The 27,715-nt window shown below is 35.1% G+C and overlaps 1 protein-coding gene across 1 annotated transcript in view; it reads right to left on the reverse strand.

Moving 5' to 3' along the window:
* The window catches only part of SGCZ (sarcoglycan, zeta), a 130,297-nt gene that overhangs the window by 39,375 nt on the left and 63,207 nt on the right, over positions 1 to 27,715 (reverse strand). The window contains exon 4 of the mRNA XM_009698639.1: positions 12,509 to 12,631. Coding sequence (XP_009696941.1) covers positions 12,509 to 12,631 — 123 coding nt within the window. The remainder of the gene's footprint in view (positions 1 to 12,508; positions 12,632 to 27,715) is intronic.

Consider the following 27,715-nt stretch of genomic DNA (forward strand, 5'->3'; position numbering starts at 1 on the left):
CTGAAGAAATTGAGAGAGATTCAGCAAGAAGGATGCTCACTCTGATCTGGGAAGCTCATTTGAAAAGCTTCAGGGATTGCTTACAACAGAGAACAAAGTAGAAGAAGGCCTACTGAGGATATGTTTCTAAGCTAGGAATATCAGACCAGGCATAAACACAGTATCACATAGCTGCTGAGAGTCAAGGCAAATTCACTCAGACTAGGGTCTACACCAATGCAATTAGTAGTTTCAAGACCATTCATGCTAGATTGTGTCTAGTTAGATTTCAAGAGAGGGGAAAACTTGTTTGCATCCACATACAATATACTATTTAGACTTGAGATTCTTGTCTGAGGATCAGATCTCAGAAAAAGGAGGCTTCCCCTTGGAGGAGTGCCTGCTAAGAAAAACTGTTTCGGCTGGTAGATGGAAGAATAGGAGTGGTAGTACATAATGAACTTCTACTCTATCCAAAAGACCTGTGCTACTCTTAACGACAGGCCTCCCAAGAAACAAAAGTATTAATGGGATAAAGTAATAAAGCTGTTGACCAGTCACTGGTTGATAGAAATGTTGACCTGTGACCGGTCAACAGCCATGTGGAAGGGGTAAGAACTCTGAAGGACTTCCCTGGAACAAGTAAGAGCAAAGCTGTTAAGTGTGTGTGAAGTTTAGACAGTAGAGCTGGTAAATGGCTTTCCTATGTCTGAAAGCACATGCTGAGAGGCAGCAGAGAAAGCCAAGAATGTAGGTGCTGGTTCTATGGCTGTACAAACACAACTTGTTGGACTTTGCTTGGGATGCACGCCCTTCCTTCTATAGCAGAGGGATATTCAACCTCCCTCATAATGTCCCATTGTGCTATGACTTCCTCAGGATTTACCGAGACTTCACTGTTCCTCTGCTTAATGAAAAGGAAAATCTTAAGAAAGTAATAAAATTATTTGCTGTTGTTTTAATTTGTAAAAGAGCACAAAAGGAAGTTTACACTTAGCTTCAACAGAAACACTTTTCTGCAAAAGTAAAAATGAGAGTTTTGTAATTGATAGTTTTCATGACCGGTTAGAGATACAAATGGAGAGCTAGGTGCAAATGCATATACTGATTTCTTGTCTTTGGCTGTGCTACTCACCTGTTTTTTCATACTAAACACTGTATTACAGCTAAAAAAACCCCTTAAAGAATATAAATAAAACTACAATGAAGAGGACTGTATCTAACACATCTTAGTAAGAATTATTCTAGTGTAAATTTCTGCCAGAATTCTGACTCTTCTATCAATGTTGTATGTAGAACAACAACAGTATACTGTTATATCGGCACCTATTAGACATTACTGAAACCTGACTGATCTTGTTAAATTGTCTGCAATCTCTATCTAGTCTTTTAAGTGTTTTACATTAATCTACTAATTTCACATTTTCTGTAAGGTCTTAGTAAATAATGCGCACATTACTTTTATCAACTTTAAATGAGTCTCCCACAGGAATATTTTTGAGTTTTATGGAAATATACTTTTTATAATTTCTGGTATAAATTCAAATGTGAGGTAGGGTTCCTTTAGTGACTGATTGTTCTGATAAACAAAAGCTCAAAAAAGCCCCAAATATTAGTTAGTCATAAAGTATTAAAATGCAATAATAAATAATACAAAGTATTTAAAATTACTTAAAATAATAAACAATTCTATTTGAATAATACAGCCACACATGACATTTAGAACAAAATTAATACAGAGAAAGCTTCTTTTAAACAAGCAGAAACTTATGAGAACTGTGTCTGCCTGTAATAGTGACAGATGCAAAGAGTAGAACATTACTCCTAAGGTTAGTAAGAACAAATTTTATTGAATTTACATTAGTTGGCTTGTGATTAGAGATAAAAAGATCTTCTCTAAGGTTCATTCCTTTCTGTGATCATTAAGTTAAAAATCGAATCAGGATCAACCAGTTCATCTTCAACAGATGTTGGTATAATTTGTTCTGTAGAAGAAAATGAAGGAAATTCTACATTCTCTACAGTCAAACTATTTCAGTGTTTCACTATTTTTTTTATTTTTTTTTTTTTTAAATGGATGGAGAGCATCCCTTGTTTTTCAGCAGGCAGTTTCTCAAGGCCTCAAGACTGATATCATATTCACTTTGATATTTTTTTCTTCAAGCTAAACAGCACCATCTTTTTCTGTCTTACCTCAGAGATCATGCTTCTGGACAGCTAATGGCTCTGGATTCTACCCAGTTGTTTAATGAAAAATGGTACGCCAAACTGGACTAAGCACTTTGTAGAGGACCCTCTCAGTATTCAACAGATCAGAAGATCTGCAGGCTCTACTCCTGTTTATACATTCTAGCTTCATATTTTACTTTTCTGCATCACATGATGCTCTTCAGCTTGTGATCCAAAATCCTTCCTAACTCTTTCTGAAGGCTCCTGTGAGTCCTACTCATGAATTCTCTCAGGTTTTAAAATTGATCTCTGGAAGTCAATTTGATTTTGTTTTGCTGTTGTCTTTCCCTGTAACTTTCAAACAGGGGATGTCCTCACTACATGGTGGTCACCCTCTCTCAGATTTCCTTCCACCTTCACATTCTCAGTTCCTCCCCCACTGATCAGCAACACTCCTTACGTTACTTTTTCAACACTGTGTCACCCTTATAAACTACAAATCTTTTGTACAGTCTGCACCTTCATCTTTTTTCTTTTTCCTAACAGAAGTCTGTCTCTGTAGTTAAAAGAAACAAGAGGTCTCCAAACATTCCAACATGCTGTCACCAGGCCCTGTGCATTAGACGATTCTTTTTGTTTATAAAAAGCTACATCTGTATAATCTTTTTGGTTTGGTGGTCAATGTTACCATATAGATTCTTTGCCCTTTCATCAGTACCCATAAAGTATAAATCCATTTGCATTTTGAATCTCAGAGTAGCTATACATTCTTCAGACACATCCGTTTCTGCCTGAATATTGAGGGTTTTTGCTTCATTCTCTTTTTATGACATGATTCTTACCACATTTAATTTAATTTCTTTTATAGAATATATGATGATTTTTGCCACTCTTCCTTCTGGAATTTACATTATTAATTCTGGATTCTTATACATTTCTATCTACACTTCTTAATCTTCGTACATACACACACAATTCTGTACTTTCTGAACCCTGAGCAAAGCCACATTGTTATATACTTTTAATTAAAATACAAAGGTCTATATACATTGATGATATTTTTCTAGAGCTAATATGATGGCTTATTATGTTTGTGTCTTGGTGTGCTGAATGTAATGCTGTCAGACACTGAAATGTAAACTCGTCATTAGCCACAATGAGGACAGGAATTTAAATTCACAATGTAGGTTGAAGGCTGCAGGCCATATTTTTGTGGGTGATACAATTTTTTCCTGGAGTTGCTTCCTGTGGGTGAAATTATTCCCAGCTTATAGGAGTCTGCTATGAATAAGCTTTGAGATGTGTTGCAGAGCAGAAATTATTTGAAACTGTTTTTCACAGCTTTGACTGCGTACCTGCTTTATAAATAGGTCTATGGATAACAGTGAAGTCCAAGATGTTATTGTTGGAAATGTACTAACTTTTCCTCTGAGTAAAGCTTTGTTTCAAACTGTGACCGTCATGGACTCAAACAGTACCTCCCTGTGAGGACTTCTGTATTTATTCTTTCTGCTACTTTCTACCTAAATTTAGAGTCAAGATCTTCCCATTCATTCTTGTAAGTTTTGAAAGTATGATGTATGTCATGACATACTCTTGTATAATCTCACCATGCCGTTTTATGGCTACTGAATACATTAGCTTGTACTGAAAGTGGGGTAAAAAATTTGCCTTAAGATCAAATAAATATAAAAAAGCCACTTTGTAGTGGTTTCAGATAGGATTCAGAGAAAACAAAGTACAGTTTTGACATGTATTACACGGCTCACAATAAAGAAGTACATCTGTATATTGCTTGGGAAAAGTCAGATGCCTGCAATATTTTCTAAAAATGTAATAGTATTCCTCCTATTCTGAAGGCTTTACAAATTGAAATCCAAATGATCTCATCTTCTAGCATCTAATGAGAATACCATTTCAGGACAAAGCAAGATATTTTTGGCCTGTAGTATCATCATTATAGGATGAGCATTTACAGCCAAATACTCTTTTCACTGAACTGAAATCCTATAGTGCTTTGCAGCCTGACCCTTGTCTCCAACAATAGAATTTTGTTTCCAGGCAGAAATAAATCACAAGCAAGTACTTTAAGGCAAAAAAAGAAAATGGGAATGCTGGAGCTCCTTTATGATTCACTTTTCCCTCCTGTGACTAGCTATATCTTAAAAATAGAGATGGGTCTGACTGCTGTAATTTAAAAGTGCATTTTCAAAACTACAAAAGCCTGAGGGCATGTGTCAGGCTTAGCTCAGGTTTTAAGCGTCAGAATTTTACTACAAAATCTGAACCCAATTCGTGTCCAGTCCCTGCATCAATACCTTCTGAATGTTTAGTGTGTGTTTTCCAAACAAACTAGTTTGGTTTGATTTAAGAGTTATCTCAGCTCAGTAATAATGGGGCAATTTTCCACCTTTACATAGGCCATGTGGATTTGCCTGGTACCATGTAATTCAGACCCTTCAAAACTAGAACTACTTCAAATTGCTTCTCTGGACTATGCACAGTCCTTCAACAGGGAATGTGGAATATGATGCAGATATTGGCAGTTTTTCCTAAAAATATTCATTCTCACATTCACCAGAAATATCCAGTAACTTAACGTTGGTGCCAAGGTTTAATCTGAAAACCAGATTCAATCTGGAAGTTAGAATCAGTCTCTGGATCAATACTGCCCTGTACCAGCACAGAGCAAATAGTCTCTTCGCTAACTTTGGGAAGATGATCTATTATGCAAAGGAACAACTACAGAATCAGCTCACAAACATAAGCCCTATTTAATAGAATTAAATAGATTACAGCCCAGAAGGAGACAAAAGGATTAAAATATGTCTTCTGTTGTAACAGATGTTATCATGAAAAAAAGAAAAAAGAAAAAAAAAAGGTTGAATTTGGAAGAAGAGGCATTCAGAAAGCATGGATTATAGAAAAGTTGACTCTCCAGGTAGAGGATGATTTTCCTCCACCCAAATATCAAGACAGTGTCATTTTGCTGGGTTGTTTTTCTTTTTTTTCCCCTTCCTTTTCTTTTCTCCTGCCTGACTGTATGCTGGCTCCTTCTATATCTGTATCTATAGAACAGCCTTGTTGAGTATTTTTCAGTGGAATGGCTGTAAGAAAGTGAACATATTCTCCTGGGCTGGCAGAACTGCTTGCAAGTTTCTCTGCTTTTAGGTCTATTCCCTTTTCAGAAAAACTTCTTTTATCAAAGCTTCTTTCTCTTTACATACATTCTTGAGACCAATCATTTTATTCCTTCGCATGTTTTTGTCCAAGTGCCAAAAATCAAAAACTTTCTTTTGCAAACAAACTGTTATTATCCTTAGGTCAATGCAGTCCTCCAACAATCTACATAGTCACCCACAAGCTGATGTACGTACACATCCCTTGTAAACTGAGCTGGCTGGATGCATTCTACCCTTAACTAGAAGACATAAATCTATTTGTGCAATGTCCTGGATAGGAAATTTATTTATTTAGTCTCACCACTTCTAGCCTGCCTATAAAACTTCCAGTTCATAGACAGCTTGGAGCTCACATATATATGCTTGTAATCAGCTCTATAGTTGTACCTCCAGAGTAATGCTCTGACAGGTTGCTCTGTTGCCAAGTGGTTAGACTCCTGAAATAATATTATCTTTCAATCAGAGCTCTCATACAGACAAGTCTGGACATTAAATGCTTCCTTGAAATCTAAATAAGCTTATCATAAACCTTATTCATCTAGTACATTTTGGGGTACATGTTAATGTAGTCATTGCTAAGGAAACACAGAAAATCTATATATGTCATGTATTTTTGTTACTGACAGGTGATGATAAAAGAATTCTGCTTCATTCAGTGTTCAGAGTACTGAGAGTCTGGCATATCTACTTAAAGGTTTAACTTTCTACTACAACGTCAAATACAGTAGTTTTACTGTGGTCACATAATTTGGCTGCGTAAGCCAGCTTAAAGTGATTAAGTGCTTCCCTTCATCTTGTTGCCACTTCACTCTCCAAACTCCATCTGTCCTGAATGACAATCCACCAACTGAATGTGGCAAATCCAAGATCTTCTTTCCTATTCATACTGAAATCCCTATTCAGCCTCTGAAGGCACTAGATATATGCCTACTGCAATAACAACATACATCAAATAATCATTTATTTTTCTACATTTCAGTACTTGTTATAAATATTTTATTTCTACTTTTCCAACCTAATTTGCAATTCACATATATTTCCTCATATTTCTGTCATATTTCCTTTTTATAGCCATAAGCCATATTTCTACTTTATCATTTCCTTTTAACTACTCTGGAAGACCTTTCTATATTTCAATTACCTGAAGTCTCACAGTCCTACAGCATAATCTTAAAATCAAAACTGAGGTGCTGATGCACTCCTCTGCATGTTAATTCTGGATATTATTAGAATATTATTAGAATATAGATATACAGGTACCTTCTGAAGTTTCCTTGATACATCAAGGCTCTCATCTTTCATCTAGTGAAGTAAATGGCTTTGATCAAAGCCATACTGAACCCACTATAAGCATATAATTTAGTGTAATGAAAAAGATACTTGCAGCCCTTCACAGATTTTTTCCTGACACTGTTCTGGTGTCAAAGTAGATTTGACCTACACATGTCCTGCTATTAATCTGAGAAAGTTTCCATTAAAACTGAAGTATGCTATCTCCTGTCCTTCTCCGACTTCCATCTTTCTGCATAACTTTGCTATTTGACAAGGAAGAAGGCTCACAGGAGGTCATAATGGTCTGCAAAGTTTTTATGCATCGTCTTTTTGTTTCTCCTAGCTACTACTGCTAGCAACCATGTGCAAGCCTTACTATAATTGCAATTCCCATTATGAGATCTATTATTATGTTTGAAATATGGAAACAAAGTGATCTTCAGCTAATTATAACAGCTTACACAATACAGATGTGGAGCTCCATATATCTGAAAAGTTTTGTGTTTCAATAAATCACGGAAGCAGTTGAACTCTATAGAACTATTACTAAAATCTTGGTAAAACATTAACTGACAAGTTTTTAATCAGCTTCTTATTTATTTTCAGAGGAAAAATATTACTGTTAACATATTAATTATCATTATAACAAAATTCAGTTTTATCCAGAAAGGACTTCAGGTCCTGTGCTAAAACAGATTATATCACTGAGACATGTAGCAATAAGGGATGAAAGAAAATAAGCCAGTAGTTAAGAAAGTAATAGGAAATAAAATAAATTAGTTCTCCATAAAGGTGAGTAACATTTTCCAAACTAGACTGGTTTATTTAGAATAAGTGTTACAGATTATTTGCTACACCTAGAAAACATAATTGGATTTGACTGCAGAACAGCAACGGCTTCTGATAGAAGACCTACGTGGTACTTGCAAATCTATTTTTGCCTTGCCTTCTTTTAAACATGATTAATAAAAAAGCCAGATGTGCAAATACAACTGATTTAGAAGAAGGTATGTAAACCTGTAACAAATTAAATTACGCTATTGTTTTTGTTATTGTTATCACAGATAAAATCATGGTTAAAAAAAGAATGCTATAGCCAAGTCTGAATGAAGTATATAGATCAGAAGAATGTATGAGACAATACAAGAATTAAATTGAAGTCTCCTTCAAAAATCATAGAGAAATACTCTTCTCAAAAAAGCAAAATGTTTGTCTAATTTGGATAAAACATTGTAAGTTTAATAGAAAAAAAAAGTTTCTGACAATCTGCTTTTAGCCTTAACTGAGCAAACCACCTCAAAGTCAGAGGAGAAAATAAAATTAAACTACGTTGTCCAAAAAAGTAGATGTTTTGCTTAGAATAGAACTAGATGACCTCCACTTTGATTAGTACTTCTTATATAGCTGCTAACTACAAGTTTGGACTAAGAAAAAAGAGGAGGAGAAACTGTACTAACAAGACACCTACAGTGAAAGTCTTTATAGAAACAATTACAACCTTCTTTCATAGCAATGTCTCAGAAAAATGTATACTGAGCTAGGCCTTCTTAATCTGTTTTCTCAAAAGTACTCTGGCAGGATAAAGCTGAGTGACTATATGCTTGTACTCTCACCAATGAGTGTGACCAATACAGTGTTTTCAAGTTCTGCTACAAAAATATTTTAGAGAGATCAGATTGCAATTAAAAGAAATACGAAATAAAAGCACAGGGCAGAAAACTTTGTATGATGATTTAAATAACAGAAGTAAAAGTCAAACAGATACTCTTGCTCTGTAACTGCAGGAGTGAAGAAGACTCCACCATGCTACAGATGCTGTCCATTCATTGGGACAGGGTGAACATAAGGGATGGAGAAAGATTTAACCATGTGCAGAAAGGAACCTGTGAGCCCACCAGAAACTCAGCTCCTTATTCCTGCATGTTTCCCAACTCTTTGGCAATATGTTTACTTCATCATGCCTTTCTCTTCCCTCCCTACGAAGCCCTACGATACGTGTTAAACTTGGCGGTCTGAGGTGTCCCTGCACAAAGGGGTAATAGTCAGCTGCAATTCTGACAGCTCTGTCTAATAAAACAAAGGTTGATTCTTTTTTCTTCTTTCCTTGAATGATAAAGTAGAAAAGAGTTAGGACAGTTAAAAGAAAAAGCAAAAGTAGCAATGGAAGGAAGAATAAGAAATCTAAATTAAATCAGCCAACTGCCTAATTTTAAAGTGAGAGACTCTTAATAGGGAAATATGTAGCTGCAATATCTCTAAAGCAAAAAGTACTGTTTCTGACTCCATATTTTTCTTATCTGGGAAATATATTGAATATCTGAATTACTAGTCTGTTTCTACTATACTTTTCTCCCTGGAATAGGCTGTCTATATAAACATTTACAAATAAAAATGATAGAAAAATAATCAATGAGAAGCTGTAAACTTAATCTTTCAAGTTTTTATTAATCAAGAATTTCTTCTACTGCCTTATGACAGATTGCTTTTTAAAGCTGTGCATTACAAAAGCATTCTTCTGAATTGAGAAAAAAATCATATAAAATAAATTCCACATTGCCATACTGGTTTATAAATGTCCATGAAATGGGCACGTTTTAGAAAATTAATTACCAAAATGCATCATTTACTGGACCCATTCACAGTGAAGTGTTTCTGAAGAGACACTATTCACAGCTAAGCAAGAAAATAAAATTAAGTTTTCACAGTAGTACCACACTTTAACTACATGTAAGAGTTTAATCTCCAAATAAGCACAGTTTATTTTTCCTTCTTGATATTATTTTTTTGTTTTCTCTGTTCTTCTATAACTCCTTTCCTATATTCACCCCAAGGCACCATGATTATCAAAACAGGCTTGAGAAAAATACACTAAAAACAAAAGGTATTTCTGGTTGACATTTGACATTACGATGCCTTGCCAAGTTTCATCAGTCATATCATGTCATATAGAGTAATGCAGACTGATTGATGTAACTCATAGGGACTCATCACCTTTCATGAGTTTGCTGAAGAATTTAAAGTTATCACACAATCTTTGGACAGAGATCTACTATATGAAAGAAAGATTTTGCTATTTTATTTTTCCATGAAGACAGAAATTTGTTTTACCTTTTGGGAGAGATTATTTTTAAAATACTTTTCTTGAAATTGCATGGATCATACAACTTTTAGTCTTCATTGGGAAATCTATGTTAAATAATTTCAGCTTTAGACTGAAGTCAACAGTAAAGCATAGATGTCTTATGATAGTTTCATTATTTGGCTGTGCAGATTAGTACTTACGCTGCAAAAAGCCTATTAGGGATACAGAAATTGAGATATGAGGTTATTCTGTCTAAGCCTTTCTGAAATGCTCATTCATTTAGAAATCTAATACTATTCCCTTCATTCTGTGGGATAATATTTTTCTTCTCTAAGAAGATGATGGAAGGGTTAACCTAAAGCGGGTCCTAGGGATTTAATGTATAAAATTTTGAAACTAGACTTTTATAGCCTCATTATAAGATAGTTTACTAATGAAATCTGATTTAAAGATGATTATCCAGAGAGAGAAAGAATGATCCCAACTTCATTAAATTACTTTTGAATAAACACAAAAGAAGATGATATTTTTAAAGTGATTTTTTAAAGTAAATTACTCTTTCAAATTGCAATTACAAAACACCTTAATACGTTTTTCTAAAGAAACTGCCTGAAACATTGGACATTAAGCTACTTAATGGAACATAATTTATATTTAACTTCATGACTTAAATGACAACACTTAGAACTTTAAAAATCCTCCAATATGCATATTTCCTTTGTAATATTTAAACGATGCCTAAATTTTTCTTTTTGTGTGTGTGTGCAAGTAATTAATTTTTTTATTGTTTTAACCCTAACATAATTTTTCTAGTTCAATGAAAGAATGTCTGAAAATTCAGTCCTAACTCTTGTTTATTTTTCATTTTAGTCACAGAAGGAAAATCAATTACTTGTACAAACAACTCTAGTAGTGAAATTCTCTGGTAGGACTCAATAGGTATACAGTAATCCCTGAAACTCAGAGGAATACAAATCAGCATTAACTTAGGTTTTCCTAGCTTTTTTTTTTCTTTTCTTTTCTTTCTTTTTTTTTAATTTGGGCGAGGGAGCTTAATATAAATACACATAGAGTCAGGTGTATTTCTAGAATTAAGGAGAAAATCCTGTTCTTTTCACAAGGAACAATCTTATATCCCATGCTAAGCATCACTGAATAAATTTTTACTAGTTCTGCTGTCTATAACACTGATGTCAACAGGTGCTGTGGGAACTTAAGCCACTTTGAAGTTAAAGACAGTTGAGCAATGCTTTACCTTTGAAGTCTGATAAAAAAAAATTACCATGACATCTACAACTTATGATTACATTTCTTAATGGCAGGAAATCTAATCCTCAGTGCCATTTGTAAGATGTTTTATTTTTTAACTTGTGATAGATGCTTTGAAATCTCCTGTGTCGATTGTATGTTTAACTTTCTCAGTATTTAATATTCTGATCAAGTTTGAACCTTAGCAGGATTCAGTACGATTCTCTTTTTTCTTCTTGTGTTATTCTAGTTATTGTCTCAGGTTTTACTATGGTAACATTCTTGTACAGCTACTATCTCTGAAGAATTGCTGCTGACTCAACAAAACACTGATGTGTCCCTCTCCTAACCCCAAATTTGGTAAATCAACACAATTTACTGTATTATATTGGATACTGCAACACCACTAAACTGCCTGCTTGTAAAAGACTTTTCTTTTGGTTTAGCCGTATTAAAACGGATTGCTTGGCTAGAGAAGATAGAGGTCAGATAGCAATGAAAGGGGAAGAAAAGTTATCCTACGTACACTGGCAAGCAGCAATCTTGAAGGAAGTTGTCATAGCTTGACTCTGGACTTCCTATATCTATTTTAGTGCTATATCTGGCATCACACAAAAGCAGAACTGCCTAATACTTTTTTTTTTAAAAAAGCGTAAAGTTGCTATAATGCATTTCTTAGTTTTACAGACCAGAAAGGGATATCTTATTGTAATCATCATAAACCAGAACCATCTCATACTTTCTACACAATTGAACTTTCAAACTAGTAGGTTGATCTCAACTCTGTAATGCTGGCATCCTCAGATATAGACTGACTTAAAGCTAAACACCGCTGACTGGCAAAGCAATTCAAGTTTTGTATCTTATTCTAGATTATGAGTGGATAGCTCAAGTCCAGTCCAAGTTCAGATAAGATTTTATTAAGCAATTAAAGTTAAAGCATTTATCTCAGACAAACTTAGGTAAGCATTTTTTTTTAATAAGCTAACATGTTTCTACTATCAAATGAGTTACTGATATATATGTATATGTAACGATGACAGTAAAGTACCAATGAGAATTAGTTTTCTTATTTTATTGAACAAATGTTCAAGTCAAGACAAGGTTTCTACTCACTACACTTCAGCTACGCCTCCAAAAGTAAAGCAGAGTACATACCTTTAATTCACATGGAAGTTAGATTTGATAGTTTGTATACAGAAAAAAAAAAGGTCATAGTATATAACAATATTTTTTATCATAGTGAAGGGTTATTACCTAAACAAATGGTATAGGTACCACAAAACAATGCTTAATGGTAACATATAAAAACCAAATCACTGTGGTAAGGGCGATTTGTACCATAGTTGGACCTGCAGAGTTTAAATTCAAATCTGCGTTTAGAGGAATTGATTTTTAGATTATGCAATATCTTTTGGTTGGTCAAGCAATCATTGATGATGAGAAGACTTCTTCCTCTCCAGTGGATGAAAATTTTGTAGAAGACCAATAGATTTATTATTAGTAAGAGTATTAACCTTCCCCTCCCCCCAACAAAAAAGTTTACATCCATTTAGAAGCCTTATTATTACCATACCTGTTACTTTCAGTCTGTCAGCTCCAATGACAATCTCATCTTCATCTGCAGAAAACAATACCTTTCCACCTTCACTTGCCCTCACTTCAAATCTCTTACACTGGGCCTCCACAGCATCAGCTCCTGAAACCAAGGAAGTGAATGTTTCATCTAAGATATTTTGCAAGAATAAAAGTAATCATCAGCATACATGGACTATTGAAAACATATCGAATACATGAGGTTTTTATAAAATACTTGGTTTTCTGTAAGCCTAGTAGGTAATTTGTATTAATAAAATATTGTTAAATTAATTTACAGAGTAACTATTTCAGTATTGCATATCAAGATACAATTTTAACTAAGAAAAACATCTATTTCAGTGTCGTGTGGAAGTCAACACAAGAATTTAGAATGTACTTAAACTCTGAGATCTTCACATGCCAATTCAGACAGAGCTTTCCAGCGTTTGCTCAGCTTAAATTGCATTTTCTTGCCAATGGAAAAAAAGATAACATATGAGCCTATTCCATAAAGACTGACAAATCAACACAGCAGAAAAGGGTATTTTTCATTTAGTTCTACTGCAAACTTGAACAGTGGAATAACAACAACAAAAAAAACCCCAACCAACAAATAAACAAAAAAGATGAACTGAGATATCAGAATTTATCTCATTTTCTATGAAACAAAAAACAAAACTCCCAAATGTTTCAAAGCTCCAAAACCCTAAAATAATTCTGAAATTAAACAGACCTATGGAATTATATCAAACAGTGCAATAAAAAAAGTTTGCAGATACCAAAATTCTGTTAAATTAACTATGCTTTTCAATTTACAGGTCTTATCCTTATTCCTCAGTGTTTTGTCTGCTGAACTGCTTCTGAAAATTCTTGTTTTATTTTATTTATGATAAGTGAAAGCAAAACTTTAGTTCTGAAAACGGTGTTGAAAAGCAATGAACTGCATATAGCACAACCAGCTGTAAGGCAAATTACAAGATTTCAGGGAATAATTATCTGACAATTTTCTCATTGATCCCCAACTAGATTTCTAATGTACACCTGGAATGACCCATCAATCCGTATGGGTAAAAATTATGGGGAAGGCATTATGGACAAAGAAATCCATGTATGTCATTTCCATTTACCAGTTTGGCTTATAGGTTTGTAAAAAACACCTACTTCCATAATGTGGAAGCTTTCAGTTTAATATGCAAAAGCATATTATCAAAATATATAATAAGAAATATAAAAGCTGTGATAACAAATTTTGGATGAGGAATTGCCATAGCAGCCCTTAATTTGCAGAATCAGACATAAAATCAAAACAATTCCTCTTACTTGTAGATGAACTTACATTTGTACTGTGAAAAATTTCTGGTTATTATTTATTCATGAAAGTAAAAAGAATATGAAAAGATTACAAAAATACTTGTGATGCCCCATTTTCTTGAAGTTAGACAGGTTTATTCTGTTGTAAAAGTGTAAAATGGTATTTTCTTCCTCTCTCTGTACAATTGAACTATATTTTAAATGTGATAATCAGGTGGTTGACTTTGGTTTGAAAAAATACTAAATTTTTGTAAAGACACACAGATAACCTAATATTAGTCATGGGATAAACACTACATCTCACAAACGTTCCAGGATAATCACTAATAAAAGGTAAAACAAAGTCTAATTGTCAATCAGGATAAATGTAATCACAATATATATTCACACATAGCTGTCTTACTGAATTCATCCATTACTCTTAAATACTTTCCAAAGGTCAGTGGTAGTGTCCCTGATAGTGTTGCCCCCAGGCACATCTGAATTATTTGTTTAAAATGCTAGCATTTAGCTAGCAATGCATGCTAGCAATACAGTTGGAAAAGATACTCCATTCTTTTGCACCATCACAAGTAAAAATATCTTTTAAAAAAGCTGTTAAATATATATTTATTTGTTAACGAATGCTTATTTTATGAAACCCAGTGAGACCTAGGCATTATCAGGCCTCTGGTGAATTCAACAGACTGTTATGTATCTGTCCAGTGGTAGAAACAAAAGAGAAAATTAGAAGGTGAATTTATCCATTTATTCAATTTTACTTCTTAGTTTGCAAATTTGTTAAGCTTATATGTTGTTTTGCAAAACAATTCCATTGCAAAATAAATCATACTGTTGTTGACTATATCCAGTTACTCTATGAATTGGGATGACCACATAACTCTGATTACTGTAAGAACTGTAATAAACCAGATTATTTTACTATTTAATTCATTTGGCAGAGGGAGAAAATATAATAAATTATAGACTGGTTTAAAATACTTGCAGAAATTATAGATGACATTTTATAGATGACTTTTGAAGATTATACGATCCACTGATAATTTACACACAGCCATGATTCAATGCTTAAAATGATATATGACAATCATGAGCAAACACTGTTCATGATAGTAAAACCAAGGTGTAATCCACTTTAGATAGCACTGCACAAATATGTTTATTCTATGGTGCTTCTCATGGTTCAGAGTGGGAAGACCTAGAAAGGCTAAACAGAGCAATGCTTTCTGTTTGAATGTGTTTCCATAAACCTTGTGGTTTGAAGGAAGATGTCCAATATAACATCAAAGCCGTTGCTAAAATTATTGATGACAAAGTAAGTGGTAGCTTCATACTTGAAATAAGAATGCATGCTGATATTTAGTCATTTCATATAGTCAGAAGAACAATTGTGCCCTCTCTGTCTATCATTGATATTTTGCCACCGTGTTCTCCGGAAGGGAAAAAATCAGGCCTGTTACTAAGTTGTTTAGGTTGCTCGAATAAAATCATACACAGAAAGGTTCAAAATCAAACAGCCTTAATATGGTAAACAGAGAAACAATTTACATTTTACATAAGTCTTTTACAATGTCTAGCTTTTATTCATTATTACATATTTTCTTGAAAAAAATTCTGATGCTATCAAAACGTTCCATTTTGATACACTTTTGGAATAGTGTTTACTTTTGGTTTGGAAATGTTTGTTCTTAATTTTGAAATATTTAAAAGGCATACAATTAAAAGCCATTAATTTAATGCAAAATTTATGCAAGTCATATTAAAATTGATCTAACATATAGTCCTTTGAGAAAAAATTGGAAGCAATCATTTTTCCTGTTTTAGTTACAAGTTTGATTTCAAAATCTCAAAGCCCTTCTGGAATGGTATATTTATTTTTCTGCACAAGACTAGTTTTCAATCATTTTGTAAATTCTCTATTTCAAGATAGGTCTTAGAAAAGAATGTATCACACTTCTTGAGGGCTGCATTTTGAATCATTATTGGAAAGCATAGGTAAGAATTCTGTTGTAGAAATAAATTTCAGTTAACAAGAAATATGAATTGTATTTAGAAAAAAATAAGCCCACGGTTTCACGTTGCTTAACAACTACCATAATGTTCTATATGAAACTTTTGCATACCAGAACACATTATCAGATGTAGCACTTGACAGCCTATCACAATAATCAAGAAGTTCACACACTTTAAACACCACTACATGTGAAGCATGGTATTCTTATTTCTGCCATTTTGCAGAAAGAAAAGATGTTGCACAAGAGATGAGGGTACCACCAGTACCCAAAATGCAGGCAGTTCCTACCAGTAAGCGCATTCATGATGCTCAGAAGCTGGTCCTCCTGCATGTGCCAGACTGGTGTGGCATCACCCGGACTGGTGTACCTGCCGGGCACCCTGCCGGAGGGTTTGCGTTTCCTTTGGAGGGAAACTGCAGCAAGGAGGAGGAGAGCGAGCCCTCCAGTCTCACTTCAACAGTCAGAGAGCATACCTCAGTCACGATTTCAGGAAACAATCTGAGGACGAAAAGCTGAAAATTCCTCCTACAACACCTAGATAAAGGTCAGTCAGGATATTTGTGCTATAACAGGTAATAAACCCAGGTAGATTGAGTACATTCTGCTTTATGTGAAGCATTGTCTGGAGAGTTGTTTGTAAAAATACCATGCTCACTTATGCAGATAGGTAATGAGAACATAACAAAGAAAAACTTTTTAGTAGGGTCTGTTGTGATAGGACAAGGGGTAATGGTTTTAAACTAAAAGAGGGTAGATTCAGACTAGACATAAGGAAGAAATGTATTTCAATGAGGGTGGTGAAACACTGGCACAGGTTGCCCACAGAGGTGGTAGATGCCCCATCCCTGGGAACATTCAAGGTCAGGCTGGACAGGGCTCTCAGAAACTTGATCTACTTGAAGATGTCCCTGCTCAAGGCAGGGTGAGTTGGACTAGATGACCTTTACAGGTTCCTTCCGACTCAAACTTTTCTATCATTCTATGGAAAACAAAACACTCTGCTCAACTGATTAGAAAAAAAAAACAAAAAAACAATACAACCAGTGTTTATTATCATGGCCCAGGAGACTTGCTTTTTAACAGTGATGGGTTGCAAAGCAAGGAGTCCACCACAGCGTGCTGCCTGCCTGACAGGAGCAGCAGCGTCCTGCAAGGACAGCAAAGCAAAGCTGAAAAAGGATGGAAGGACCTGTCCTTGTCCTGCAATCATAGCTAAGGGTCAGGAAACCAAAGGATAATCACAAATAACATAATACTATTTCATCTTTATTTAAAAGCTGATGATTGCCTAGCTACCTAAAGGTAAGTAGCATTATAAGTACTGTGATGCTGTTAATTTACAAACATGAAAGTTGTTAGTTCTGTAAAGAAAATGGATTAACAGAAAACATGAGAGAAAACAAGGAGAAAAAAGACCTGCCACATTCTTACTCATTATATATCACTGCAAGTGACAGCCCATGTTTCAATAACTGCCTTTTAAAACTTGTGATGTATTTAGGATAATATAGCTTTTCATGAAGAATGACTTACAGAACAGTGATCTGCATCTTCTACAAAGAAACGCATGTATTTTAGATGCTCAGCATTTGTGCTTCTTCAGCATCACATTGTATGAAATCACACCTAGAAGTCAGCTAGTCCAAAATATCATTACAGGATATAACTCTACTTTTTTATGCTAAAAGAAATGGGCTTTTACTTTATGTTGCACTCATGACTTAACAGTGCGTCACTTAGTATTACTCACTTATTGCTGAAACAGCGGTTAGTGTATTCAAGCCACTTGAGAGATTGTCTCTTTGACGTAGAACCAGATGTGAATGTTATGAAAATGATTTTGAAAAGTTAAACTGCCTACAGAGTAATCAATGCTATCAAAATGGAATTCTGTTTCATTACATTTTCATTTCCCAGTTGAAATAAAAGTAAGCAGTTGCACATGCTATGTATTAGTGTATATTCTCAGTTGTAAAGCAAATTACTGTGTTCCAAAAACACTCTGCAAACATACACATCTCATAAAATGTCTGAATCTTTAATAGTACTACTAACAAAAATGATGAGAGAATCACCTCTTAGAATACCATGCAGGAACAAAGCAAATATTTTGACATTTTTAGCTCAAACTTGTAGAGCAATCACACTATGCATCATGCTTACTTTCAGCAAATCTTATCTGCTTGAATAATCCGTACTTCAGTCCAGAGAAATGTGCAAGAAAATCTATCTTCCAAATTCTGTTGGGAAAGGAAATTTCTACCAAAAACATGGCTATCTGAAAACCCTTCTAGCTGTGCTACTTTACGCTGTACTACCAACCTACTTCATACTAGAGATGCAGTTACCTTCTTAGTAGTTTTAATCAGGATCAAGGGATGTTCGTGGCAAACTCTCTTGTCCATCTTGTGTCCAGGAAAAAAATATTTACTTGTAAATTCAGTTGTATAATACTGAATTAAATTATTAAGTTTCTGTGAAATACCATTCATTTAAAGTATATAGATGAAAAATGTGTACTTCTTATTCATCCATACATTGTATACAATGATGGTTTACAACACATGCTTGTTGCACAGCAGTTGCATAATCAAAACTATCATTAAACCAGCTACATTAAAAATGGTACAAACCATAAAATTATTCATTTTAGCTACAGTGAAGATGTGTTAAGTTAAAATGTTGGGCAGTACATACAATATGGATAAAGAAAATTATAGTACTGTAACCCAGATTAACACTAATAGAGATTAAATTTCAAAACAAGAATTGTATCTATGTTGAATTTGTACAGTGTCTAGCTTGATTTACTTATTAAGTAATACCATAAAAACAATCATGAAGAATGCATGCTTTTAACATTTTGCTTTTTAAAGTCAATGATGCCTTGTACTATTATTATTAAGGAAAACAAATTTTAACCACTACCTGGAATTATAATAAATACTACCAAAAACTCACTAGTCTTCCAAGTTTTAGATATGATTATAAAGATGCGATATTAAAGATGGAAAGGCAAACACTCCATTTACCAAATACGTTTTATGATCAGGTAAAACCCTTGATTTGTATAATACCATAATCACATGACAGAAGTGTAAACTGTTGGTGGTTGTTATTAAGCGATGAGATCAAATTTTCTGTATGTGGTAAGTGTGCACAGGTAGTTTGGGTGGGCTTTTTTTTGGCATTACTACAAAGCTTATTGCTGTGGAAATTGCTGGTCATCCTGGGCAGCTTATAGTGTTTTTTTTTCACTGTTTGGAGAGCATGTACTGTCGTTACAGCTTGCTGGTGAGTTCAGATTTCCTCTACCAACAGACTGCACCTCTTCTCAACTAATTCTGTGGTTATGCATATTTTGTTTTATAATGTACTGTATCATGTTTTTTGCTGTGGGAAAGAATATTCAGGTTTGAGGTCCTTTTTTTTTTTTCCAGAGCATTTTCCACAAAGTCTATCTCCCTTCCAATTTTCCATAAAATGATATAATAGAGGTAATAATGCTCATAGGGTACTTGTAAACATAAGGAGTGATGTAGAAAGTCATTACTGTGGAGACAAGATAGACAAACTAGAAGTCATAATTTCACTAATTGCAACAGTTTCCACCCAAACATTACTTTAGACTTAGTTTTTAGATTTTTAGGAATATCTAATACTGCTCATTACTTATTTAACAGACAAAATATGTTTGGGACTTTAACCCTATATATTAAGATCATATGTTCTTTCTTTCTCGACAGTAAAGTCCTCCACTCCCACTACTATCAACAACAACGAAAGTAACACAAACATTAAAAACAGGGTGAAGCTAATGTTTGCGCTGTTTTGTCCTCCGGTCTGTTTTTGATCATCCACAATGCATTTCCATTCATTCTCAACTTCCTGAAACATAAGTTGAAACTGAGATGCATGAGGAATGGTAACTATCAACAATACTAAATACAGTAGTAGTTACATTTTTTCTCTTCTGTTGATAAAGACATTTTGTGTGCTTCTATCAGGTGTACATGAACACTAGCAGCTGTGTCTGGTTTCTAAATCACCTTCCGTGTCCACCTGGCAGACAACAAATTTAGACATAGATAAGAAATCAACCACTTTAAATTAAATATAGGGCCTAGAATTCAAAGGGAATTACCATGAATTTATGACCTTTGTAAATGAAAAACTTAATAACAATCGATGTGCTGTCTTCTGATTCTTCAATGAAAAAATGAGTTATTTAAACATTTATTAAATGCAGGGTATTTTTGGATGACAAAGAAAGTTACTTTTATGAGAATGTGATGATGCTTCTGAGATTGGAGATAAAAGAGATAAAGCATTTTTAATAAAGATTCAACCCCCAGCTGGGTCTAAAATCAGTATTTGTGAAATATACACGTAGATAAAATTTTATTAATATTCATAGGAATGTTAGATATTATATTATTTCAGCCACTAGAGGTCTCAGAATTTTTTCAGTGAATGCAAATGCAATAATGCAAATGAAGGACTCATACCAGCTGAACAGATTCATTGAGGAATTTGAATAAAGAGAGCTTTCAGCTGAGAGCAAGACATCTACACAAGCAAACATTCACAGTAATCAGAATATATTCTGTGTTCTGTTTGCTGAGGAAGGGAAGGGACTGTCTTCGTTATATCAAAAAAGGGTGTAAGTGGCAGTTATAGAAAGTGCTAGCTGGGTGTGTCAGTAGTTGATGGCCGTGCTATGGAGATGTCAGAAAGCTACTACTTTTAGGAGAGGTTGACCTTCAAGGTTTCCTGGTCTGAATGATTACCTACGCAGACAAGGGAAACTGGAGCAAGTGTTAGGCCAGAAGAAACAGTGCATATATTTGTTACCTTTTTTAGCATCAGACTACAGTGAATAATACCAGCTGTCAACATAAATTATTAGCATAGGGATAAGCCACACATTTATATAAGAGAAATATATATGGACAAAGAAAATTAAGTAGAACCATCTGAATCAGACAACAGGTATGGTGGTAGCATGACTTGTCCTTCTCCATGATCTACAGACCCACTGGAACACTGTCATGGTTTAACCCCCGTCGCCACCTAAGCTCACTCACTCCTCCCCTGGCCCCCAGTGGGATGGGGAGGTGAATCAGAAAAAGGGTAAAACCCATGGATTGAGATAAGAACAGTTTCATAATTGAAAAAAAATGCAATTATATTAGTATACTACTACTACTACTACTGATTGTAATGAAAAGGGAGAAAACAAAAAGAGAGAGGAATAAAACCCAAGAGAGACAAGCGATGCACAACACAATTACTCACCACCCGCTGACTGATGCCCAGCCACTACCCGAGCAGCAATCGGCCCCTCCTGGCCAACTCCCCCAGTTTCTATACAGGGCATGACATCCTATGGTATGGAATATCCCTTTGGCCAGTTGGGGTCAGCTGTCCTGGCTGTGCTCCCTCCCAGCTCCTTGTGCCCCTCCTCGCTGGCAGAGCGTGGGAAACTGAAAAGCCCTTGACTTAGGGTAAGCACTTCTTAACAACAACTAAAACATCAGTTTTGTATTATCAATATTATTCTCATACTAAATCCAAAAACCACAGCGCTGTACCAGCTACTAGGAAGAAAATTAACTCTGTCTCACCTGAAACCAGGACATAAATGACTAGTGATATTACAGGTTTAGGACTTGATCAAATGGAAGCTCACAGGAAAAATCTGCCCTCCCAGGCAGATTTTACTTCTAGGAACTTCAGGAAAAGACACACCTAAAATATAGCCTGTCACCTTTGCAACGGATAGAATCCATCCTTCCCTCAGTCCGCCTTCCTGTGCATCTTGATGGCGGAACCCCAGGTATGAAAATACATATGAAAGTTGTATGAAAGTTGTAGCAGACAGCACTCTCCATGCTACTTCTATACAAGGCCACAACTGCACAAGAGCAAACCTGTGCTGTTCCTCCTAATATCCCTATCATATGGTATTTTCTATTGGAGACTTTCAGAAATTACATGGTTAAACAGACATTTAGTCTGATCTGATACAGCTATCTGTAGGTTTCATCAGCTATAAGCAATACGTATGTATGAATGAAAGTAAAATGTGCTTCCTGATGGTTGCTTGAGCTTTAAGTTAACACATTTATTTTGCTTCTGTAACGGCTAAAAGCATGTGCTTTGTCTGCTCCCGTGGCTCAGCTGACAGGCTGTAGCTTTAGCTATAGTATCTTAATCGCTTATATGGGTTCTTAGATAAGAAAGCTCAGCAAGCCAAAGGAAGATATGCCAGGCATCCAATTGTGTGTGTAAGACTTCAGACTGTACATTTTGCTCTATTTATAATCTCCTTAAGTTTAGTTTATTCAAAATATGAGCTAGATAGTTGTCCTGAGGCTTGTGGCGAGTATAATGAGTTTCCTATCTGATTGATTTTTCTCGTAATACTATAAATGTATTACAAACATAAATAAATAATATACACATATTTAAAATAAATAATAATACATAGAAATGGCTACATTTAAAATTAAGTTATTAAATTAAATATATTTCAATGTAAATAATATAGAGATTAAATCATAAATAAACGTATACTATTTTTCATTAGCAGCCTTATTGCATTATCTTTCCTATGGTTGTTTTCCTCTATTGTCCAGGAATCTTTCTTTGTGACATCCGTAAATAGCCACACTATGTTAAATTCTTCTTATAGATACCTTTATCAACTTAGCTTTCACTGACAAGCTCAAATGTCCAGCTCATGCAAGTGAATTAATTATAACTCTAACGTATTTTGGGGTACTTCAAAGTGTGAACAGGAATAGAAAGTTTATCAATTTTTCTTCCTCGTGAGGAATGCAACCTGAATAGTACTAAATCCTAACAGAATTTTCCAAGTTTTCAGCATTATTCTCAACCTTGGAATTTTTAGCTGTCTCTGATACAATTGGTTTTTACAACTGAAATCATTTCAAAGCTGATCATATACTTTTTGGAAGCCGAGGCTTACTGAAGTAGCCTGTGCATTACATTTCCCTAAAATCAGTGGGAAAGTTTCCATTCTCTTTGTTAGCTGAGTGAGGCTACAAGGTTACTCTGATATTGTTTGGCCACTAGATGTTTTATGAAAATCCAAAGTTGCCTACCAAGTAACTGAAGTATATTATTTACAATGTATTCCACTGAAAAGAAATGAGAGTTAAAAAAAGACCGAACAATACAGAGTATGAGATACCTGACTACATTCTGTGCTTAACGAACAGCACATTCAAATCACATAGCAAGAGCACACACAAGACAGTAAAGGCAGTATGAAATTTCTTCATTACGCAGATGAAACTCAAAGACAAAACAGGAATGCTGCACTTCTCCTTGGGAAATACAGCATCTTGTAGATCATAAGGTAATTCATTCCTCTCTCAAACTGTTTTTATTTATCATTATATATTTCCTTTAGGTCAGACTTTTAGTCTGACATTTCTATTGAATATTCTAAAAATTTTCCAGAAATTCTACTGAAAATCACTTACCTGTAAATCTCTACAATGTTGTTTTTTATTTTCTTAAAAACAGATCTGATGTTTGACCTGTTTGCATCCTTTGAAACTTTATCTCTCATTTGCGTGCTCTCTAAAATAATTGCTAATAGTGCAAGTACTTTTCTGCTGCTGGCTTTATCATTCTGAGGTGAACTGGTCTGGAACTGAAATTGAATGAAGTGAAATACATTCATTTCACCTAACGGTTCCTTACCTTTCCTCTTCCTGAATTTAGCCTGTGATCTTTCTTACTAACTGTTAGGTATCTTGCTGTGTAATTTAAAAAGAAAAGCATTTCAGTTTTGTCTTTCTTACTGGCAATATTCACTGTAGGCATTAGACACAGTCATTCTGAAATTTGTTTCTACTCTGTAGTTATTTTCAATATTTTTGGTGTTTCTTTAATAAAATTAATTAGAAGCCAATTTAAATATTTTTACTTGCATTCTCTATGTACACTTATTATTCAGAAGTTAGATTTCAATCTCCCTCTCCCAATTTTATTACAAAGATCCAAGTTGTTTTCCCAGGCACTTTTGGCAGTTTTCCATATAACCTGTTGTGACTAGAAAATATTGTATCATCTTATTCACAGTGTACTGAATTAGACCATTAAAAGGTTTCTGAATGCAAATTAAACTTTTTGAGATAAATAATCCAATTCATCACATTTTGACTGAAGAAAACTGAAACAAAGGATACCAGCTACCAGAGTACTTAGAAACTTTCTTGGAAAAGGAATGCTAAAAAAAAGTTTTACATTTTCATAAAATTAATTCAACACTGACGGCTATAACATAGGGAGGACTAGAAAATCTATTTTTTCCAGAGTGATTGTTTCTCAGAGTATCTGCTTTAGCTATAGAGTACAAATACAATGAAGTTACCTATGCAAAAGGTATTAGCATTTCATATAATCATGCTTTAGCTGAGAAAGACTGAATGAAAGAATGTACAAAATATTAAAAGACACACAGCATTAATCTACAAAAAGGCTACCGCTAGGTACTACTGGGTAGTAAAACAAGAGTAAAAAGTTATAGCCTGATGACCACAAAATCATAATTTTAAACCCTTCTGCTACTTGGTATATCAGTGAACTGCATTTACAGATTTCCAGACAACTAGCATCTACATGATGACAGCACAAGATGACGATGGCTTAGTCCAGCTCTCAGGATTTTTGTATTATCCATTTAGGAAATTACTTGTCTCCTTGTCCTTGACACTGGGACAAGGGCCAGGAAAGCTGCAGAAGCAGGATAAAAGCCGATTTGGGCTCTTAGCTTCTAGAAGTGTCTCTTCCAAAAATCTCAAGGGAGTTCATTGTTGACTTGTAACACAGAAGATGCAATTCAATTCACAAAGACATCTACCTCAGATTCCTATCCTGCTGACACTTAAATTCTATGTCTTTATCTGTGATTTGAATCACTCCCAGATTGTCTTATCTTTCAAACACATCACTTAGAAAGGCTATATTGATACCTAAGGAACAGGATCTTATGGTAACGGAGTAAGTTTAGTATCATGGGGAAATCTGAAGTGTCCTCAAAGGAATGTATGATTTTGTATCTGGAAAGAAATCTAACCTAGATGCAGATGGATGTATAAATTCAGAGACAAGACCTGCAGCATAGGTCTGGATTTTTGTCTGGACTTGCTGAAAGCTTTTGCTTTAGCACTACAGCAAGCGAATTAGAATCACTCCATCACAGAGAAAAACAGATGTGGTAAATTAGCATAGAATCATAGAATCACAGAATGGTTTGGTTGGAAGGGACCTTAAAGATCATCTAGTTCCAACCCCCCTGCCATGGGCAGGGACACATTCCACTAGACCAGGTTGCTCAAAGCCACACCTGGCTTCATATGTAAGTTCCACAGAGAAAAGAAGTTAAAACCAATCAAAAAAACCCAACAACCAAACAAACAAAAAAACCCAAAAAAACAAAGAAGCAAACGAAGACCCAGAAAAGACCAAACTAGAGACAGAAGATTAGTAAATTTCCCTTTCCTTCTTAAATGACAGGTGAGTGTCAGAACCATCCCATCATCCCACTCCATAATAGAAAACCACTTTCTCGATTCCAGAAGTAAAATCATAGACTCATAGAATGCTTTGGGTTGGAAGGGACCTTTAAGGATCACCTAGTCAAACCCCCCTGCAATGAGCAGGGACATCTTCAACCAGACCAAGTTTCTCAGAGCCCCGTCCAGCCTGGCCTTAAATGCTTCCAGGGATGGGGCATCTACCACCTCTCTGGGCAACCTGTTCCAGCGTTTCACCACCCTCATTGAGAAGAATTTCTTTCTTATATCTAGTCTAAAACTACCTTGCTTTAGTTTAAAACCATTACCCTTTATCCTGTCACAACAGACCTTGCTAAAAAGGCTGTCCCCATCTTTCTTATAAGCCCTCTTTAATTACTGAAAGCCTGCTATAAAGTCTCTGTGGAACAGCCCAAACTCTCTCAGCCTTTCCTCAGAAGAGAGGTGCTTCAGCCCTCGGATCATCTTCATGGCCTCCTCTGGACTTGCTCCAACAGGTCCATGTCTTTCTTGTGTTGGAGGTCCCAGAGCTGAAGGCAGTACTGCAGGGGGTGTCTCACCAGAGCAGAGGAGAAGGGCAGAATTCCCTCCCCTCAGCCTGCTAGCCATGCTGCTTTGGATGCAGCCCAGGATGCAGTTGGCTTTCTGGGCTGCAAGTGCACATTGCTGGGTCATGCCCAGCTTTTCATGCACCAGTTCCTCCAAGTCTTTCTCCACAGGGCTGTTCTCAATCACATCATCCCCCAGCCTGTATTGATACCTAGGGTTGCCCTGACCCATGTGCAGGACCTTGCACGTGACCTTATTGAAAGCTCATGCAATTCACACAGGCCCATCTCTCAAGCTTGTCCAGGTCCCTCTGGATGGCATCCTGTCCCTCAGGTGTGTCAACCCTACCACTCAGTTTGGTATAATCTGCAGACTCGCTGAAGGTGCACTAAACCCTGCTGTGTATGTCATTGATGAAGATAAATGAGTAGGAAGCTTTTAGTGTCTGAAAATTTTAAGGTGGTAAAGGGTCCAGGTGCCTTGGCAATATATGTGAGAGAAGAGCAACAAAACATCTTCTCCAAACAAAACATCTGTCCAAAACATCACAAAAGGAAACTCATGAAGTTTTGGGACTCTAATGTTGGAATAACGTATTTTAAAGTCGACGGAGTCCTTAATTTTGATTTGGAAAAAAATGCTCACTCTGTATTATTTTGATCTATAACTGATGTTAGTGATTAAGTGAATGATAACTATTCCCAGTGACTAATTAATTTCAGATTTATGGAATGCTTTTCTTCACAGGAAGAAAACTAGTCAAAATTTTAAAATATTCAGCTAATCATGAATTCAGTGCCATCTGTTCATAATTCAGCTGCAACTGCAATATTTATCACCCTAAGAGTAACCTAAGGAAAAAGAAGGTATTTTCAGAGATGTATTTATGTATCATAGACATTTTAAAAATCCATATTAAATATACCTTTAAATGTCCTGTACATGCTTGAGACAAATTACATCAAGACAACTCTGCCCATCTGCAAATGGCACAATTAAACCACTCCAGTATTGGCATAATATGGAATTTGAAACTCCATACTGTTCTGAATGAAGGCAAAATAATTAAAAGGCAAATAAAGATAATTATCTTGATAAATAAGCACAACAAACCAGCGATGTTCTAGTTACAGATATTAACTGGTATTTTCCAATGTGTTATTAAAGTTTCAGTGTTACACATTGAAGTCGGTTTTGGAACTGTATATTTTTACAAGACTCAGACAAAGCAGTGCAATAAATAGAAAGTAAACCTCACAGAATAATTGTAACATAACAGTGAGATGCAATTTCTGATAGTCTAAGGACTTCTCACCCATATTTTTGATAAATCTCTTTGCTGTCACTTCAACATCTTTAACAGCAGCAGCATGCTGTTGTTTCTTCTTCCAGGTGTTCTCTGTAGCTCTGAAGTAAAGGAGAACACCAGAAAGATCTCACTGCTCTTATCTTTCTCTCTTTTTTTGAAAATCATGCTTTTGTATGTAATTAAGTTAAAAAATGGCTTCTCATTCATTTGCCCTTCACCTAAGCCACTCCTATTAGAATCATATATTCTTACTAATATTAATGAGTTGTCTGAACATCAAGGAAAAAAAAAAAGTAAAAATAAAATCTTAATGTCCTGTCAGGGACTTGCTAAAGGTCCAGATGCTGTAGGTAATTTAATAATGCTTAGCACCCAGCAGCAGCCTTGTGAATGTCGCAATGCATGCACAGCACCTGTTTTTGCAGTTTAAAGAAGTATTAGCAGTT

This window comes from Cariama cristata, unplaced genomic scaffold (genome assembly GCF_000690535.1).
Source record: "Cariama cristata isolate BGI_N322 unplaced genomic scaffold, ASM69053v1 scaffold5084, whole genome shotgun sequence".
Taxonomy (NCBI): domain Eukaryota; kingdom Metazoa; phylum Chordata; class Aves; order Cariamiformes; family Cariamidae; genus Cariama; species Cariama cristata.